We start from the raw sequence: 18894 nt of genomic DNA, 5'->3' as shown, positions 1-18894 counted from the left end.
AGATGCGCAATGAAGAATTTGACATGTGGCTCATCTTAACTCTTTTAAAACTTGCCATTTTTATACTGACAAGCTGGCTTCCAATTTTGAGCGTTCTGATTGACAATAGCGTTCGTTTAATTTTCCCAGTTTAATAATCAAACCGGAGCTGACCATTCCTGTTAAAAAAAAAAAAAAAAAAACAACAGTGATGTCATTCCACGTCAATGGCACTTCTTGGTAGGGTTCTCACTGACGTCCTTTCACGCCATCCGTGCTCAAAGTGTAAAGATTGGACGAATCATCGGGCATATGTGCACAGATAGACCCCAAATGGTTCTTTGGTATCAACTTTTTTGTCTTAGATGCAACCAGTGGAGCCCAGTTTTTTTCTTCATTCAATTAGGTGTAAAGAGAAAGAAATATATATACAGCATTACCCTCCTAGTTGTGTTCTGATACCTGAAAGGCATGAAAGGCCGCTGAAAACATTACACTAATATAAGGATAATCACTAAGTAATTATTGGCATGTAATTGGCCTGTTGTCTACCAAAAATATTTTTCTGATTTGAATTGAAAGGCAAACTGAATTGTCTGCTGGCAGTTTGGTGATGTTCATTAATCACAGTAATGGTATACTATTAGTGTAATGCTAATTTTCAGAAACAGTCAAATAATGAACACCATTTTCTGCTAAGGAGTGATTCAGTAAATTGCTCCTATATTTTATGAAGAACATTTATTTAATTCATTGCAAAAAATAAATAAATAAAATAAAATAAAATTCTGCATTGAACCATGGGCGGCTAAAGCAGAAAGAAAAGGACAGACTGCTCAGAGTTGCAGCTCAACTAATTCCTGGATCATTTTTGTTTATTCTGTTCTTTCGAAATTGTATTAATAATTTGTCAGTGGGGGCTTTTCTTGTTGTTGTTTGGCTTAAACACCCAGAAATATCTGTGCACGTGCCTGTGTGCCATGAATACCCTATTACGTCATATGTGCAGAGGGAGAAAAAATCTTGAGGCAGATTTGCATCTCATGTGGAAAACAGTTGATTTTTTTGTTTTTTTTAATCATGTACAACCCCTGCAGTTGCTTCTGAGGCACATTGAATACAGAGTAACAGGCTTATTTTGAACAAAACAGCAAAATAAGAAGCCGGGCAAGGACGCGGAAGTGGTAAAGAACAGTTATGAAGAGGCGAAGGAAGCTTCGAAAAAGGAGAAGTGGGCTGTTTATGTTGCTGCACACAATGAACTGATATACTTAGTAACCATCAATCCCATATTTTAACTTGTTCAAATTTATGAGTGAATGGTCAACAACCCATGGAAATATTATTGAAGCCATGTAAGAGTTTTACACTTTCTGCACACCGTTACAAAAAGAAAGAAGACCTTTTTCTTTGGGCGAGAGTGATAAATGTTAAATGACATACCCAGTGCACCAATGCACTCTCCATGAATTCTTCTATTATCTCCATCACACTTGAGTCCATTGTAGTGCCACAATAGATGAAAGAACTACAGCAGTCTGGCAGATGATTAACAAATAATATCAGTGCTTTAATGTAGTGACTCTCACAGAGTCCATCTTCTGTCAAGTGAAGGCGTTTGACATTTGTCAGGCCCTTCCCCTCCCTTCCTCCTCCTCTTCTTCCTCTCTGACTGTGACGCCCAGTTTGCAATTTTTTTTTTTTTTTTTTTTGCAATTGCAAAACCACACCGGAATTGTCTGAAGTCTCATGTTGCATGTGTCAAACAGGCTTCTTTCTTCACTAGCATGTTTCTTATTATTCAAATGGCTCATGTCATATGATGGTTTGATAAATCATGTGCTGAGATCCCATGATGAGACCTCATTTCTTCATGTGTGCCATAAACTAAACCTTTATTCTTTTTTTTGTTGTTTTTCAATGTAATTCTGTATGTATAATGTGTTGGCGTTGAATTTCACTAAATCAAACAAAATTGAGACAATTACAGCGATAAGAAAGAATATTACAATTATTTACATTCATAAAGGGTCTTTCAAGGCACCCAAGGCCAGTTCAGTCTGATAGCAGTTTTTCAACTGTTGCTTCATTATCTGAACGGCTTTTACTCATTATGTGTTGGTGCCCTCCAGTGGTTAAACAGAATCAGGTTCTATTCCCGTAAATTTTGATTAACAAGGTTTTATCCAAAACAAGAGGCCATGCACAACACATTCAAATCTCAAGTATCACACAGCACTAATAGCTATCATAACCTAATCAGCAAAAATACATTAGAAAAATAAAACGTTATGGTATAAAAATAAAAAATAAAAAGTTAAGAGGAAAGGAACATACAATTAGAACATCAGAAGTTACAATATTGACCATTGCCTTGTTGTTATTACTATTTGCATTTTCATCTGTTTTTCTTTTGGTTTAAAAAAAAAAAACATTCATCTCTTGTATTTACTGTATGGCTGATTGTGTTGCCATGTGTACAGATAGTGCCTGTGCAGCACTTCTTGGATAAAGTACACCCGGGATTATCCGATTGTTTCTGAGCTGCATAGACAAGATGACAGCTTCATATAGGGCACCCAAGTCATGCACACGCACACATACAAACCTAATCCAACTGCAGTTTTATAACCCACAGCTTTTTTGTTTGTTTCCTATTGTGCCATGTACAAGAAGAAGCAGACAATACAAAGCGGTTAAAAATGTCTACCTTTAATTGACTGGATGTGCATTGCCACTTTTCAAACAGTTTTCAAAGCATTTCAGTAAGAAGTCTAATGCTGTGTGATGATAAATACACTACACACTGGACGAACTATGACATCAAGTTGAAAGTGTCAAATTAAAGTGAAAATGTTAACTAATGTTAATACAGTTGGAACAAAATGAACTAGAGATGGTAGATGGTCACACTTTCATAAGATCCTTCCATTTATGTTGCCTGGTTTTGGTTCCGGTATTGGTGGAGCATTGATCAAGCCGAATGATTCAAAACCAAAAGGTGTTCTACCAGCCAGATCCCAGCCGACCAAGTAAATTTAGACAACTTCAAGCATTATTCCGCCTCTGATTTTATTCACTCATCTTCTAGCTGCAAGATGGCGGGGCCTTTTCTGCGTCAGGAGAGCTCTCAGCTGCACTGGGATCAACCTGGCCAAACTTGAGCATGAGGAGGAGTTTGACTTTGGCTTCCTCCAACGTCTCCTTCACTCCCTTCTCTAGAAGAAAACCTTCGCTGTCACCGTCTGGCTGCTCCTGAGCCATGGCCCCTTCAACGGAAGTCTGCAGGTAGCGCAAGCTCAACAGGACCGACATCTGTACACGGGAAGGCAGAATAAACAGGAACAGTGGGCCATGAGGTATGTATCACCCAAATATGAACACTTACAGATAAATGACTCCAAAAGAAAACACCGATCCATCCATTTCAGTAGAGCTAGGAAATGTTGTCGATAATCCAAACTATTTTTGACTATTTTCAAAATCTAGCCGTTCTTCAGCTACCAAAACTCAACTATAACTATAATTTGATTAATAAATAATCAAGAAATGCATTAGTAAAATCAAAAGAATAGCAATACATTTCAGCTGGGGACACTTTGGCCTCTTAGGGGCGGTGTGGTGCACAGATGGGAATGACGAAGATAAAAAGCGTGGAAGAAGAAAGCGATCAACTTTTTCATTTACAGTAACTCATTTTTTACAGATAAGAAAGAATATGTGCCATCAGCATTGTCATTTCACATGTCTTGAGGTGTTCGTATAACGCTTGTGTGTGAACTTTTGTTATTTTGAGTTAAATTCCCATCAGTGATGCTAATGCCAGCTAGTCAATCATATTTTTCCATTAAGTGTTTGCATTAAGCTAGCAATATACCTAAATCAAACTATTTCTTGAATTTATATATGACCTTGAGTAATTGTCCAGCCCTATGTTTTAACCTGATTGCAGGTTAACTTTGCAGTATTTTCTGTTGCATTAATGTGTACATTTTTGTCACTATTCACACAACGTCTACTGGACCTACAAGCGCAAAAGTGAGATTCCAAACTATAAAATGTAATCATATTGAAGTTGTTTCAGCTCTGCTTCAAATCTTGTACCATTAAAGTTTCTATATGGCTATTGTCGACTGGCTAGTGACAGTGTTATCCACCTGTATCAAGATGACTGATAGCACACCAGGTCCGGTTGAATTCATCAGGCCCATGTAGTAATCGATCAGAGCCTCCCTACAGCCACGATTGTACAGGTTGAGATCCTCATTCTGGAACTCATAGTTGTAGTGAGCACTGTTGTCTGTCAGGTGGTACTGCAGGCATGGCCGGGGGGAGGCGGGGTTACAGCAGCTGAATGGGACGCCATCCAACAGGTAGCGCCCATCTATGTTGCTGCGAATGCGACTGGAGATGAGAAATAGGGAGAATGTAAAAAGGGACGCAGAAGAGGACTAGCAAGGAAATGTTATTTTCCTTTGGGTAAAAAAACAAGCTAAAGACTTTATTGAGGTTCCTGTGAGGCTGGCCCGTTTCAGACTAGATTTTATATTGCACTTGATATTCATTGTATGAAGTGAATGTTATGCTGTTAGAAATCCATTCGTCAAGCATTCACACATTTCTGAAAAATTAACTGCAAACAGACAATTTACCTTTACATGCAAACACCAAACTGATATTGCTGGACAATAATAAGTTGGACATTTTTTTGTTTTTGTTTTTTTTGCCTTTTATGAGATTGTGGTGGACATGTGATGATAATTACAAAACATAGGTGTAAAATACTTATTCTACAAAGGTCATTTTTTTGCCTTCACATGAAGACAAGATGCTATTAGTAGCATCTGAGTGCTTCTTATGTGGCAGTTATCCCATTATGAGTGGACATCAATGATTTAGTTTATATAAAATATATAATAGCCCTCTCCTGCACAGTCTTTTTCTTTTTTAGATGCTTCCACTCCTCTCGTGGAGATGAAGAACTTAACTGTGTTTTCTTTTATCTGTCCTTAACAATCAATTTTAGTCTTATTCCTCCCACCATGTACTTACTCTTTGATATCCTTGGAAGTGTAGTCCAGATATCTGTTGCTAACCCACTGCACTTCAAACCAATCCTTGAAGTTGGTGTTTCCGCAACAACGAAACTCCATCTGCAGACGATCAATGGTTTCTTTCTGGAAACAGCGGCCTGGAACGTCAGTGTCTTTGTAGAAACGGATTCCATTCCTCAAACCAACCTGAAATAAAGGAGACGCAGCCATGAAGGATGGGTACTTTTATCAAGTTTTTTTGTTACTTTCTGGAAAGAAGAAAGTAAAATAAAATAAGAAAAAAGGGCCTTCCTTTTAAAACTATACTAAGTAATTGGGTTTCATTATACTGCATAATAAAATGCACTAGATGTATACATTACATAGAGATACAGTGACAGTATTTATATTATTAAATGCTTTATTAGCTCAAAATTTAGATGAAATGAATGGAGTAAATAGCTTATTCGCATTATCTTGTGCCCACATGGCCAACAAGGGGCCTGAAGTAGGGGTTCCAAAACTCTCTAAATAAATAGTCAAATTCACAATTATGATATCAGTGGAGAAACCCACTAACACAAAACATTTGTTAGATATAGACCTCCAAAATGTAAAAAAACAAAAACAAAAAAAACAAGCATCCTTTAAAGGATTAATACCTCTAAATATACCTATGATTGTTTTGAGTGTACATTCTGATAGACAGGGTCAGAATATATAGATACAGGTTTTTGCCATTATGGGCCTACCTTAAACAGAAGAGGAGGGGCTACGAATATTGTTTTTCTCGCGAGAAGAGCAGACCAGGACCTAATTGTCTTCCTGTTTGTTGTGTATTAAATGTTCTAGGTTGCCTGAAACTCACAAATATAGTGTCAAATCCGATAAAAAGTTGAAGTTAGTAGGCTCAAACTTCGGATTCTTTCATTTGACATCATATAAGAATAATCATAATATAATGTGATATAAGAAAGTTCTTAATAAAAATTAGGCACATTTAAAACATGTGTGATTTGACATGGAATGACCCCTATTTTATGTCATGTACTTGTCAACATTTAAAAAAAAACTTGCTTTGAAAATAACCCAACTAACTTTCTGAACTGCTTTGCACATAACAACCCCAAAAATGTTTGAGTGCAAGAGAACCTTAAAAATGGTTTGGTTTATGTAAAGCAGGGGTGTCCAAACTTGGTCCTCAAGGGCCGCTATCCTGCATATTTTCCAAGTTTCTTTCTTTCTGCTGAGCTTGCTAATGAGCTGATCATTGAAACGTAGAAAACATGCAGGATACTCGCCCTTGAGGACCGGGTTAAAGCAACCCACAAGGTGAGGTAGAATTGACCTAAATATTGGGTTAGTCTTTTTATGACCCATTAATGTGTTACTTTTTACCCAAATCTTAGTAGACTGTATTTGTCCCTATTTGTCCATTTTACCTATTTATGTTCTCATAATTGTTTTAAATAAACAACAAACGTGATAATGAGAAAATTCAATTGTAATTTTTATGTTCATTTATTTTATGGAATGTAACATGAATGCCTTTAGATGGAATGATAAATTGTGTTACCTCGATACACCAATAACAATAAAATTGTATATCCACAATTACTAACTAAAGTGGGCCACTCTGAGCTATGGTTGAAAATGAGATCTCCTGCTCAGCACCATTAAAAAAAAAAAAAAAAAAACCCTCTTAATACGTAAGCTCACCTTGAGAGACTCTTCGAGGCGTCCCTGCAGGGCATAGCTGAGCACAACCACGGCGAGAAGCAGGCAACAGATGAGTGCGGCCACAGCATACCAACCCAGCAGGAAAACCTTCCAGCGTGGGAAGCGGCTCGGGTCCATGGAGTCCTGGCACACTCGCCCGGCCACCCAGTTGGTGCCGATAGAGGCCAGGCCCACCAACATCAAGATGTTGGGTACCACGTGGATCTCTGTGTTGTCCATCACCTCCACAAGCAAGGAACATATTAAAAGTCATTCTGACTGCAATTGTTGATTATTTTCAGTCAATTACTGCTGAGACAGTGAAAAAAGTGGCTTAAAACAAAATGCAATCCTTGTCCGGTTTATTATACTTTAGATCAACTATTGTAGTCGTATGTCCAGGCTCGTTTTAGTCGGCAATTAAAGATAATAGATTATGTACCATCAATTTTTATTCCTGGCTCATCTGCAACACTAATGACAATGTGCATCCATATAAAACATAACAAAATAAAAGCATACAACACTTTATGAAGGAATCACTATAATGCAATTTAGCAATGTTTCATGTTCCAATTAATTAGCAATTAATTTGAAAATAAAAATTCACTGTTAATGTCATGGCATTATAAAGCATTCAGTTAGGTTTAATAACACCTATAGAAATACTATTAAAATCTCACATACCCCTGAATTAATTTCATGCGCCCCCGCCCCCAGGAGCACGCATACCCCCATTTGAGAACCACTTGCTTAAAGAACATTGTAACCAAAAGCTCATCCGTTTTTATGGTTAACATCTTGCACATAAACTCATAATTATTTGTGTTTTTTCCCCTTTGCGCAGGCCCAACTGAACCAAATCGAATTGGAATAACTTGAACAAGTACAATTTGCAAATCACAATGGGAATCGATATTCTTTTAGGCACCAAAGCTTCAGACTCTTGAAGTGTTGTTCTCATGCATGTATTCTTTGTGTGTCACTCAATGCTCCTTCTCAAGCATCCCTGGCCCAAATCAATAACACTTTGCTTCACAACTAAGTGATTACGGCAGCCGTGCTCACACCGGTGCTCAATAATGTAGCAGAGGACGCACAGTGATGGCCTGCAGCTGTCCTGCGCTGTCACTTGCTTATTAATGCATGCGTTCAAAGTCGGAGTGAGGTCACATTGGGTTTGAGAGGTCATCACCTTTGCATAATCCGTTGAGGCATTCACGTTAAATCATTCACTACCATTGACGACTATAGATGTCACAGATCCATGTTTTCTTCATATATAAGTTAAAAATCCATTTTAACTGGAGTAGTGAATGAATTTAGAAAAAAAATTTGAAAGATTCTATATACAGTACAATGTTTTCAGATGCTTGCTGTATGTTTAATCCCCCCTAACTGTGCGGGGTTTTTTTTCAGCCCAACTCTACCTCAGATCTTCGGAGCAGCTCTATCTTCAGGTAGACCCCCAGCGAAAAGACGAAGGACCCGCACAACACGGCCATCCACGACAAGAGCCACAGGCCCTGGGCCAGACGCACTCGCCTCTGCTGGGTGAACTTCATCTTCAGCAGCACCATGTCTTCTTACTATGCCCCACTAGGCTCCAAACACAAGAGGAACGATGACTAAAACTGAAGGTCTGTAAGGATGAGGAAAGGAGAATTGTGCTCTGCAACGGTCTGTGAATCCAGAGTTGGCCAGCTGCATGAAAATGGAAAGCACTCAGAAAGAGTTTTGTAATCCAGCAGTCAAAGCGGGCCTACACTGGTGAGTTATTAGCAGGTTGAGCTCGCTTAAGTTGTTCCAGTTGGAAAGGATAAGCAGATAGATCCCTTGGATGCTAGAGGACAAACAATCTGAGTTGGTAATCCAAAAGAACAAACTCGCATTGGTAATGAATTTAAATGGGAAAAAGTGATTAAGTCAAAAAGTTAGGAAAATATACAGGTCTCTGACAATTGTTTAAAAAAAAAAAAGATATTCCTTATCCTGGAGATGACACGTTTTCCTCGCTGGTAACCGGTCACTTCGTGATCAACCTCCCAACCATTCGAGACTGGTATCAAGGATTTCCTCTTGTTGTGATTTTGAGGTTAGATGCCGCCTTGGTGAGATATTACATTTGCGGTGTCCCCCTAAACCGCCGTAGCCATGGTTGGAGGACACAGAGAATGAAAAAATGGAGAGTTTGAAACCCTAATCCCCCCCATCAGAGTCCTTGGGATCCTATTAGGATCCAGGGGCCAATGAGAAAGCAGGCCAATGTCTGATCAGCAAACTTGTTTTGATGGACACTTTGAAAGGGAGGGCCTATTGAAATATTATGACAGCTTTAGTCACCTGACATTTATATCATGCACTGTGGCTGCTCAAGCTACATGACAGTAACTCATTGAGGGTGTCATGTGTAGGGTTTAGTCCCTGATTTCTAGAGCCCCTGTCAGTCAGGGACCCTCAGAAACAACATTTTCGTCTTCACAAACATCACTTTGGTCTGTCATTGCCGGCTATAGACTTAAAGGTTTATTTTTACTCAGCTGGCAGTGAATGTGTTATAAAATCTTCAATATGTGGATTGTGCCATACGAGACAGCACATTACTATATTTATTGGGGAGAGGCCTTCCCTTAAGTATCCCTGACTGGGCAGATTTTCATGTTATCAGAGAATAGATAGTGTGAGGTACAATCGTAGAGGAGGATTCATTGGATTAGAATGTTGTTATAACTTAAGGATTTATGACTACTTTAGTTAGTGTCAGGCGCCAGTGAAAACTCGTGACCATGGGTCCTCCATGTGATGCAAGTTTGGCTAAGTCAAGATTCTGTTTTGGAACAGACACAACCGCATTTACTGAGCACAGAATCAAGAAACTGTAGTTGCAAATGTGAAAATGGAGTCAGGTTGTTGCCTATGTTTCTTATAATCGACAGAAAGAAGATGACACTAAAGAGAACATCAAGCACTTTTATTTAAATGGAATATGAATCCTGAAACAGAGAAACTCAAGTTAACCCTTGTAAGTCATCAAATGGCGATTTCTTGGTCTGACCAAAATCTTTTCTGCGCATAGGTAATTAGCAAATGACATGATTAAAACTAGTTTTAATTTTAAACCAAAAACACAATATACTTTACATGCTGAACTGAGAAATGTGTATTGATTTTGAAAATATTCAGAATAAGGGAGAGGATACAGATTGAGATTACATAAATGCATTTTTTCTTCTTTATCCATGCAATCTAAATAACACTTATATATTGTATTCATACACATTTTAGAAAGACTAACATTTTTCCAGCCCCATTGTGTGCCTTTTAACATGTGCTTGTTTGCTTTGTTTCAGATTCTTTACAACTTTTTCTTTTTAGGTTTTTGGCTCTGCTTCTGTTTGCAGATCTCAAGAAAAAGAATGGGCAGTTTTTACTGTCCAGAGATGTCTATCACGCTAGTTTCTGCAAAGCACCTGAAACCAGTAAACAGCTTTTAGTTATTTGTTTGTTTATTTTTCATATTTGTTCATTTCCCATCATTAGAATGAACATACCAGTAATAAAAAAAACTGAATTACATTTCCAATTCATTAACTATCAGTCATTTTTCACAAATCTACTCTATAATAATGAACAATAACTACACTAAACTCTAAATATTAATAATTGTAATTATTATTCTCATTATATTATCTGCAAATATCCTATAGTGTTTTGGTCATTTATAGTATTCTGAACCTTGATAAAAATTGCTTAAGGTGAGGTATCTGATTCTGTTCAGTTATATGAAACAATACACACATTGTCAAAGTAATATAACACAATTAACACTGCAATATAATTCACTGACATTTCTACGATGGATGAGGCATAAACACGATTGCACAGCTATGTAATTTCCCCACAATGACATTTAATTACTAACATGTCCTGTGTTGCTGCTGCTGTTCTACTACTTTGCTCAACTCCTTCTCTCAGCCCATAACTCATGCTACTTCCTTTCGTCCACCCTCTCACGGGTCTGCAACTGCTGCATGAATTCATCTAGGATCTTCTGGGCAGACACGGAGGTGACATCCGCAGCATCCTGCTCCAAAAGCGACACCAATACCTCTCCCTTCTCATGGTCAGCGTGGTGGAGCTGCTGAGGCTTAAGAATGCTGTCAGTGTATTTTACACCCAGGTAGGACTGCTGCTGATTGTTTTGTGATTTGGTAGTGTAATTGGCTACTAGTTTTTGATAGATGTTGGTGCTAATGTCCTCCATTGAGAAAGGCGGGCTGTTGCTGGACTCAAGTGGATCTTGAAGGGAGATGTGATCTCTTGTTTTGGGCACTTCCTGTGTGAAAGGGACAAAAGCAGTGGCGGTGTCCGACTCTGTTAACCAGTCGGGTGCTGCTTCCTCCGATTTAGAACTTTGAGGTGACTTGAGTTCATGTGTAAAGTTGGCAGAGTGGCTGCTGATAGTGGAAGGTGTCCGAATCTTCTGTACAGCCCCGATTGATTTAAAGTGCTTCTCCAGTAAATCCTTTATCAGGCATGGCAACTGAGTAAAACATGGGTGACACAGATTAGGAAATGTCATTTAATGCATGCCTGTTATACTCATTTATCATTCTAAGAGTTTAGGGAAAGTCAAGGTAAAAGATTTCTTTCCAATTACATTTTCTATGCACTCCTACTAATTAAGTTTAAATATAGCGTTTGATTCCTATTGTGTTTTTTGGAATATATATTAATCAGCAAAATCTTATCTCTATCTATCTATCTATCTATCTATCTATCTATCTATCTATCTATCTATCTATCTATCTATCTATCTATCTATCTATCTATCTATCTATCTATCTATCTATCTATCTAGCTAGCTAGCTATCTATCTATCTATCTATCTATCTATCTATCTATCTATCTATCTATCTAGCTATCTAGCTATCTATCTAGCTATCTAGCTATCTATATCATTTTTCCCCATGTACAAGGTATTTGAACTCTCCAAGTTAGATTTATTTACATAACATTGTCAGAACTAGTGATGTCAAGATAAAAAAAAAACTAAAATGAATCAAGATCAGTAAATAATTGATCTAATAATCTATCGAATTAATCTCTTTTTACAGTAATATCAATTAAAGGTTTCTAAGACCCCCCCCCCCCCCCCCCCCCAACTGAGGCAAATCAAAAGGTTATCTTAAAACGACACAAAAAGTGGCTTCAGTCATTTACCCTCTGTTGTATTTAAGACTAGTCCTAAATGCTTAAAAACTGATTAAAATACACTTTAACTATGAATGTGAATAATTGATCACGGTTAATCTGTTGTTGTTTTTTTTGACACCCACAGTCAGAACCATCACACGTGATTTACCCAGAATTTACCCAGAAAGGTTTGAAGCTAACAGTGAAAAGTGTTCTTTAAAAGGCTTTCATTTCTCCATATAGTGATCTTAGAATTAAACGCGCAATGATCACAGTGTTTCAGCGAAAAAAAAAAGTTGTCAGTACAATGGCAACGTAAACTAGCTGCCCTGTTAGTCGGACACTAATGCCGAAATCCGTGGTAATGTGACACCCGCAAGCAGTCGAAATAAGCATGTGTGCTTTTTTTTTTTTTGCTTATGCCCACTAGAGGGAAGCATGCTCACATTGATGTTCTCCAACGCAGCTATGGTCCTGTGAGCATCCTCCAGCTCTGAACTCAGCTGCGACACACGATTGAGCAGGTACTTCCTTTCATTGCTTATACCCTCCGTCTGTGCACACATTCAGAGAGAAAACACACATTCAAGAGGGAGCAACTGGTTCCTTTGACAAAGCGGTGCTTCAAAAAGCAAGAAAAGGGTCCCTTGTGTTATTCTTGCCTTGTAGTTTTTCTCACCGCAATGTGCAAGTGCTCCCCCAGCAGATTATTATCCTGCCTGCTTCCAAGAGAGTGTGTTTCCAGTAGGCTGCAATTCAGAAACAATCAAGAAATAGGTTTTATTTAACACGCTTAGCGCTCCATCTTATACTCCAGCAACATTTTGCACACAAGTGTAATTTGCTGACGCAATCATATGGGTGTGAAGCAGTATCTGGAGTTAACCAAGAACAGAAGTACTCAGTCTGTACTGAAGTAGAAGTACAGATACTTGTGTTGAATAGGACTAAAGGTAGTAGACATTACACAGTCTTGTGTCAGGCACATGTAATGCCGTTTAGCCTTATTCCATGTATTCCATGGATCAATGAATCAATAGCAAAAGTTATGTCAGGCCAGAGAATAGCAGGATATTGATTGAGCATCAGTGGACATGAGCTATGGCTCTTCATGGAATCAATGTGCGCGCCCAAAGCACTGCTCTGCTGTAGTGAGCCTCACATTGCATCACACGTGACAGGGATTTTAGCATGACATAACAGATCTGCCCTCCCTTGGACACTTACAGAGTTTATTTACATAGTTTGATGACATTGATAATCCTCCATGTATTGAAGTGTTTGTTAGTTTATTATTCCAAACCTTTTATATTTGTCTTTGACATTGCTTAGCTCATCCCTGGTCCTCTGCAGCTCAAATTCCAGGCTTTCAATGCAGACCACGGTCTGCAGCAAGTTCTGGTGAAGATCAGTATTCTCCTCCTGTAGCACCCTGAATACATAGGACAATAGGAGATTCAGTTTTTCTACATTTCATTCGAAGGTGTATCTTTGTGTTTACCAGGAAAAGTCATTTTAAATCATGCTGGAGGAAAATGCTTCTCTATAAAGGGACTGATTGCATTTTTATCATTAGATGTCATAGTTGAAAATGTTATGAATGCTCTTTATGGACACAGATTTCTGACTATTACAATATAGCCAACGACTCCATCCATCCATCCATTTATTTTCTATAGCGGCTTATCCTCAATATGGTCGCAGGCTTGCTGTGGCCTATCCCTACTGTTACAGGCAGTAGGTGGGGAACACCCTAGACTGGTAGCCAGCCAATCACAGGGCAGAGAGAGATGAACAACCACTCATGCACTCAATCACATCTTAGGACAATTTAGAGTGTCCAATACACCTGCCATGCATGTTTTTTGGGAGTGTGGGAGAAAGCCGAAGTGCCCAGAGAGAACCCACACGCTCTCAAGGAGAACATGCAAACTCCATACAGGAAGACCGGAGCGAGCTGGGTTTGAACTCATGACTCTGAACTGTAAAGCAGACATGCTGACCACTCTTCCACCGAGCCACCCTAGCCATCAACTCATCATAACAAAAAAAGAGAAAAATACTTACTGAAGCTGCTCAGCATCACACAGTCTGTCCTATAGAAGTGTGATGAAGAAAATATGAAGTTACTGTACATAAGGTAACACAAACAAGTGCTTTGCTGGATTGCAGTAAATTACTTCCACTCCCTACAAATGGTTGGATGTAGGAAATATATAAAATAGTTAACGCATGTTAGCAACCAGGGCTGGGACTCCCTACAAATGGTTGGATGTAGGAAATATATAAAATAGTTAACGCATGTTAGCAACCAGGGCTGATTCAAAGAAACTCAAGAGATAAACAAAATAGGAAACATGAAAACATTGCAGCTAATATTTTTGTTTTGACCTGGTATAATTTCAGTATGTGTTCAAGTCAATGTGCACTCGGGATGGGTCACTGCTTCATTTATTATCGACTGTGGCTGAGCTGCCCCCTAGTAGTTGAGTCTTACAAATCAATTAATTTTTTCCTATGCATATATACATATTATGTAAAAGAGTGCACATTTTGTAAAGTTATATTGCCAGCATTAACAACGCAAACTCTTACATTGCTCACTTATAGTTTTAACTTAATAGCTCCCCATTTTATAATTTGCCGTAAATTATCTAGGGGATTTCCTTTTTTTTATTTTTTTCTTGCAGAAGTATGACTCATGAGATTAAGGGTGTAGCCAGATATTTTTCTGTGGGGTGGCCAGCACCTCACTGAGCGTTGACCATGCATGCATGCGTATGTGTAACATTCTTTATCATGTAATTTACAGTCAGTGTTTCATGAACTAAACAATACATTTAAGATATAAATTTTAATATGCAGTTAATATGAATAAATCGTGGCAAAGTATTGAGGATTGAAAATTCTTGTACTGGTCATGCCACAAGACTGCAACCTTATGTTTCTGAAATGAAAAAAGTGAAATGAACTCACTCTGAACTGTTTGTAGCTCCCCGCATGTCGCCCGCTCTGTCCTGAGCTTGGACTGGTGGTGGTGGATCCTGTATCTCGGGTCCTGGATGAATCTGATTTACTTGATGAAGACTCTGATCCAAGGCCCATTCCTGCACCCTGAACTGAGGATGTTGGTGAGATGTTTGGCCTGTGTTGGCTTCCACTGGTGTGCACGTGGTGTGCTTGTGGCTGAGGGAAGTGCTGAGAGTGTGGACTGTAGAAGGCTTGGGTTTGCTGCTTGTGCTGGTGCTGCAATTTGGGCTGGCTCAATTCAGGGCTGGTGCTAATTCCGTCGCTTAAGTGAGAACCACATCTGGCATATCTGTCTTCTGCCATGGAGCCCCCGATGGGTGACAGCCTCTTGTCTTTACTGCCTCTTCCATGGTGAGCGGTTCGATTGGAGGAGGAGGAATATCGATGAGGCGGCGGGCTACCCTGGTGGTTCCTAACCGCATATGAAGTCAATTTGTCCGGATTGGAGCCATCTGAGTCTTTTCGTGAGATGCTACGAGTGCTTTTGTCCTGCCCGCTATGTTGTTTGGGATACTGTTCCCTATCTTGGCCAGAACTCTTCCTATGCTTCTTAGGTGGGAGTTCAGGTTTGACTGGTTCAAGTGTTTGAGCTGGTGCACAGGCCTTGCTGGTAACTGTTTTGTTCACCCCGAGTATAGAGAGATACGACGGACTTATCACCTGTTTTGTTATCTCATCCAGGAAAGCTGAAAATTGCAACTTTCCCCGTACAAAGTTTTCTCTCGCTCGCTCCGTCTCAGCTTGTGCAGTTGCTTTCTGCTTTTGGCTCCTGGCACTGGGATCCTGTTGTTGAGGAACTCTTGGGGATATCACCTCCATCGATTTGGCTTTGCGAATGTCGGCATGAGGCTCCTTGTTCTTCAGGATTCCTTTGCTGGGAAGCTGGCTGGATGAAACTGCTCTCTTTGGGCCCATGGAATCTCCTAAGAGAAAGTCTTCATCACTGAAAGTTAGGCTTCGATTCAAACGAGAGGTCTTGGACAGAGTGCCATCATTTGGTGACTTAGATTGTTTTCTGCCATCGTAGCCTTCGTGACCCTTCAGGAGACCCTCCTCGCTTCTGCTATGACTTCGATCAAGGGACGACAAAACCCTCCTCCCTCTCTGTTGTGCACTAACATGTATTGGACCAACACCACCGCCATTGCTGCCATGCATAACAGTGGCAAAAACGATAGGCTCACCGCTGTTGTCTTCCCGAAAAGCCCTGCGTGGATCGGCAATATTGGAGCAGGACAAAGAATGCTGTGGACGCTCAGTGTGTCGGAGAGAGAAAGGATCGTTTGCACTTGCCTCCGTGAACCAGGATGACGAGGAGACTGAAGAAGAGGATGAGGAAAGGGAGGAGGAAGAAGCTCTGGACTGAGTAACAGAAGTGTTGTGGTTGTAAAGTATTTCGTCTTCTTCAGTGTGGGGTGTTTGATGCATTTGATGGTGATGGTGGCTGTCTTTTTGAGGGTAGTGACCATGCTTATCGTGTTGCTCGCTTTGGTTTTCATCAGAATTTCTGTCAGCATCATCAAACAGTGTAAACCTATGGGACAAACACATTCTGAACTGAGCTAAAGGTCAATACGTAGTTCATTTATAAACATCATTTTGATGGACCCTTGTTGGAACTCAGTTCAGCTGATCATATCCTTGACTGTCTCCAAGCTTATTTCTCAAACAATAATCATATACTCTATATCATGCCTTCAGATTTACCCTACCTGTGCGGCTCCAGTTCTTGCCGATGGCGATGATGGTGGTGTTTCCGCATTTTCATCTCCACCGGTTCCGATGGGTTGTGAACGGGCCTAAAAAACTTCTCCATTACCTGTTGTTTCCCTGGCGATAGGCTATTGATGTCGTCTTGGTTGCGTTGACTGTACAGAGGCCACTGATGGTGATTTGTGCTTCTGCTGCTCTGAAGCTCCAGTTTCTCACAAGTAACAGTTATCCCTGTAAGAAAACAACCTCTTTGCCTTCTAAAAATGTTTCTCTCACACCAGATTGTACAGCCCCGAGCGTTCCAATCCTAAATCTCTAGCTCTATTGGTGTTTTAGTAAATACCCTATTCTTTAGATTGGCTGTTTACCTACTGTAGATAGGCTTGTCTCTATCTTCTGACTGCAGAGGAATGCACTAACAGCTTTTGAGCATGCAGGCTGGAATCCTCTCATGCATGGTGATTTGATTTTACATCAGGTCTGATGTAACCGGGAGCTTATTGGATTGGCTAAAAGAGGGCGCTCAATTGAAGAGTTAATCGAAGTTTGACTTTTGGAAAAATTATCTATACTGGGGTTCAATAATCAGACTCATCCAATTTGCTTTTACTAACATATTTATTACTTGGAACTGCACACCAAAGTTTCATTTTTTTTAGACCTTGCTATTTTTGTTGAGAGCTGCCCCTTTATTGCCATGCAACACTGTAACAAATTTTGCAAAGAAAGATGGATGTAATGGATTTGGAATATAACTCAAAGTAGGACATATTCGGCTGTCATAATATGTAACACTCATTCCAAAAAGGGAGGACAATTCGGATACGACCACTTAAAAATATATACTGTATATCAACACTCATTACAATCAATTAATTCACAGTGCGGAAACTTAAACCTGATAGCCATTCAAACTGTGTGTCAACACTCATCATTCAAGTGAGTGTTTTTTTTAGATTTCATTACATTTTGTATAAGTGCATAGTTGTGTATTTTGTGCATTGATTATTTGAAATTTCATAGAGGGGGGTGACCCATAAATTGAAGGGTATTTTGCAACGAGAACAGTATGACCATAATGGATATACACAATTATTGAAAAGTTGTGCTTACATGTTTATTGCACAGCCAAACAGCTTTGACTCTTTCATAAATACCTTATTAGCAAGTTAATCAGAATAAGACATTTGTTTTGCTTGGTTGTCACATAAATGTGTGGATTGACTACATCCTGTTTAACAGCCAACTCATCAATCTGTTCATTGGGGTGGGACTGAAACCATACAGTAGATCTATTTGATCCCTGCCCCTGGGCAGTGAATCATGAGGGCAGTTATGTAAATGAAGATGTTTTGTCCGGACTTATGGTGGCTGACACAGGAAAATGCACTGCATTCAGCAAATCGCGACAAACACAGGAAAGAGGCCAACACCCCCCCCAAAACTGCAAACAAATATTACAAACACATGAAATAATCTCAACTAAAAAAAGATGCAATCACAAAAACGAAATGGAAGCAAAATTACAAAAAAACAAGTCCAAAAAAAACAAACACCAAGATTAAAACATTCATCCACCCATTTTCTAGAGCCGCTTATCCTCACAAGGGTCGCAGACTTGGAATAGTAGACAGGGGACACCCTGAACTGGTTACCAGCCAATTGCAGGGCATACATAGACGAACAACCATCCACGCACTCAAACCCATCTAAAGGTAGTACGGTATTTAGGATGTCCAATACACCTGCCATGCATGTTTTTGGAGTGTGGGAGCAAGTCCAGAGAGAACCCATGCAGGCTCTAGGAGAACATGCAAACAAAGAAAGGCCAAAGCGCGGTGGATTTGTACTCGGGTCCCTGAACTGTGAGGCGGACATGCTAACCACTGCTCAACTGAGCCGTTTAAGATTAAAACAGCTGTACACAAAAATGTAAATACAATAAAAGAAAAGTGCTGCAGAAAAAATATGATCACCAAAACTGACATGGACAAAAACAACAAAATACTCTGCAAGTTAGTTCACGCCACACAATGGAAGTGAGAGAGGGCGAGACTGAAAGGCATTGACCAGTCAGTCACACTACAGCAGAGCAAAAGATGTAACAGTAGTCAATCAAAAAAAAAAAAAAGGAGACAGACAGACAGAGCAGCAATATTAATTGCTAAATAAATTGCAAAATAAATTGTTTTTGTTTTTGTTTTTCTGGAGACTTTAAATCTGA

The 18894-nt window shown here is 39.4% G+C and overlaps 3 protein-coding genes across 3 annotated transcripts in view; all 3 read right to left on the bottom strand.

Moving 5' to 3' along the window:
* ccdc88b (coiled-coil and HOOK domain protein 88B) overlaps positions 1–1569 on the bottom strand; it is a 48989-nt gene extending 47420 nt beyond the window's left edge. The window contains exon 1 of the mRNA XM_088432300.1: positions 1423–1569. Coding sequence (XP_088288426.1) covers positions 1423–1482 — 60 coding nt within the window. The 5' untranslated portion in view covers positions 1483–1569. The remainder of the gene's footprint in view (positions 1–1422) is intronic.
* A 1102-nt stretch (positions 1570–2671) lies between these two features.
* rom1b (retinal outer segment membrane protein 1b) lies at positions 2672–8924 on the bottom strand. Its single transcript, XM_088431808.1, has 5 exons — positions 8162–8924; positions 6732–6974; positions 5032–5219; positions 4137–4383; positions 2672–3294 (listed from the first exon to the last, which is right to left on the bottom strand). The coding sequence occupies exons 1-5, from the start codon at positions 8309–8311 to the stop codon at positions 3067–3069; spliced, it is 1056 nt and encodes a 351-aa protein (XP_088287934.1). The 5' UTR covers positions 8312–8924; the 3' UTR covers positions 2672–3066.
* Positions 8925–9687: 763 nt separating this feature from the next.
* On the bottom strand, positions 9688–17078 carry LOC148413833 (uncharacterized). Its single transcript, XM_088432254.1, has 7 exons — positions 16670–17078; positions 14904–16491; positions 13995–14023; positions 13231–13359; positions 12607–12676; positions 12374–12481; positions 9688–11274 (listed from the first exon to the last, which is right to left on the bottom strand). Exons 1-7 carry the CDS (start codon positions 16771–16773, stop codon positions 10720–10722), a joined length of 2583 nt encoding a protein of 860 aa, XP_088288380.1. The 5' UTR covers positions 16774–17078; the 3' UTR covers positions 9688–10719.
* Positions 17079–18894: the final 1816 nt, after the last annotated feature.

This window comes from Hippichthys cyanospilos, chromosome 13, assembly GCF_059441005.1.
Source record: "Hippichthys cyanospilos isolate Australia breed blue-spotted pipefish chromosome 13, RoL_Hcya_1.0, whole genome shotgun sequence".
Taxonomy (NCBI): domain Eukaryota; kingdom Metazoa; phylum Chordata; class Actinopteri; order Syngnathiformes; family Syngnathidae; genus Hippichthys; species Hippichthys cyanospilos.
Note: the sequence above shows the minus strand (reverse complement) of the source record. Positions and strands in the feature narration are given on the sequence as shown.

Bases quoted from the DNA above. Each gene is read 5' to 3' on its own strand.
- rom1b (XM_088431808.1), bottom strand. From the start codon at position 8,311: ATGGTGCTGCTGAAGATGAAGTTCACCCAGCAGAGGCGAGTGCGTCTG. The intron at 4,384-5,031 runs GTAAGTACATGG...TCTCATCTCCAG, and splicing joins ACTTCCAAGGATATCAAAGA to TCGCATTCGCAGCAACATAG. The intron at 3,295-4,136 runs GTGGATAACACT...TCCCGTGTACAG, and splicing joins TATCAGTCATCTTGATACAG to ATGTCGGTCCTGTTGAGCTT.
- LOC148413833 (XM_088432254.1), bottom strand. From the start codon at position 16,773: ATGGAGAAGTTTTTTAGGCCCGTTCACAACCCATCGGAACCGGTGGAG. The intron at 13,360-13,994 runs GTAAGTATTTTT...CTATGTATTCAG, and splicing joins TGTGATGCTGAGCAGCTTCA to GGTGCTACAGGAGGAGAATA. The intron at 12,677-13,230 runs GTTTGGAATAAT...TCTGAATTGCAG, and splicing joins GTCAAAGACAAATATAAAAG to CCTACTGGAAACACACTCTC.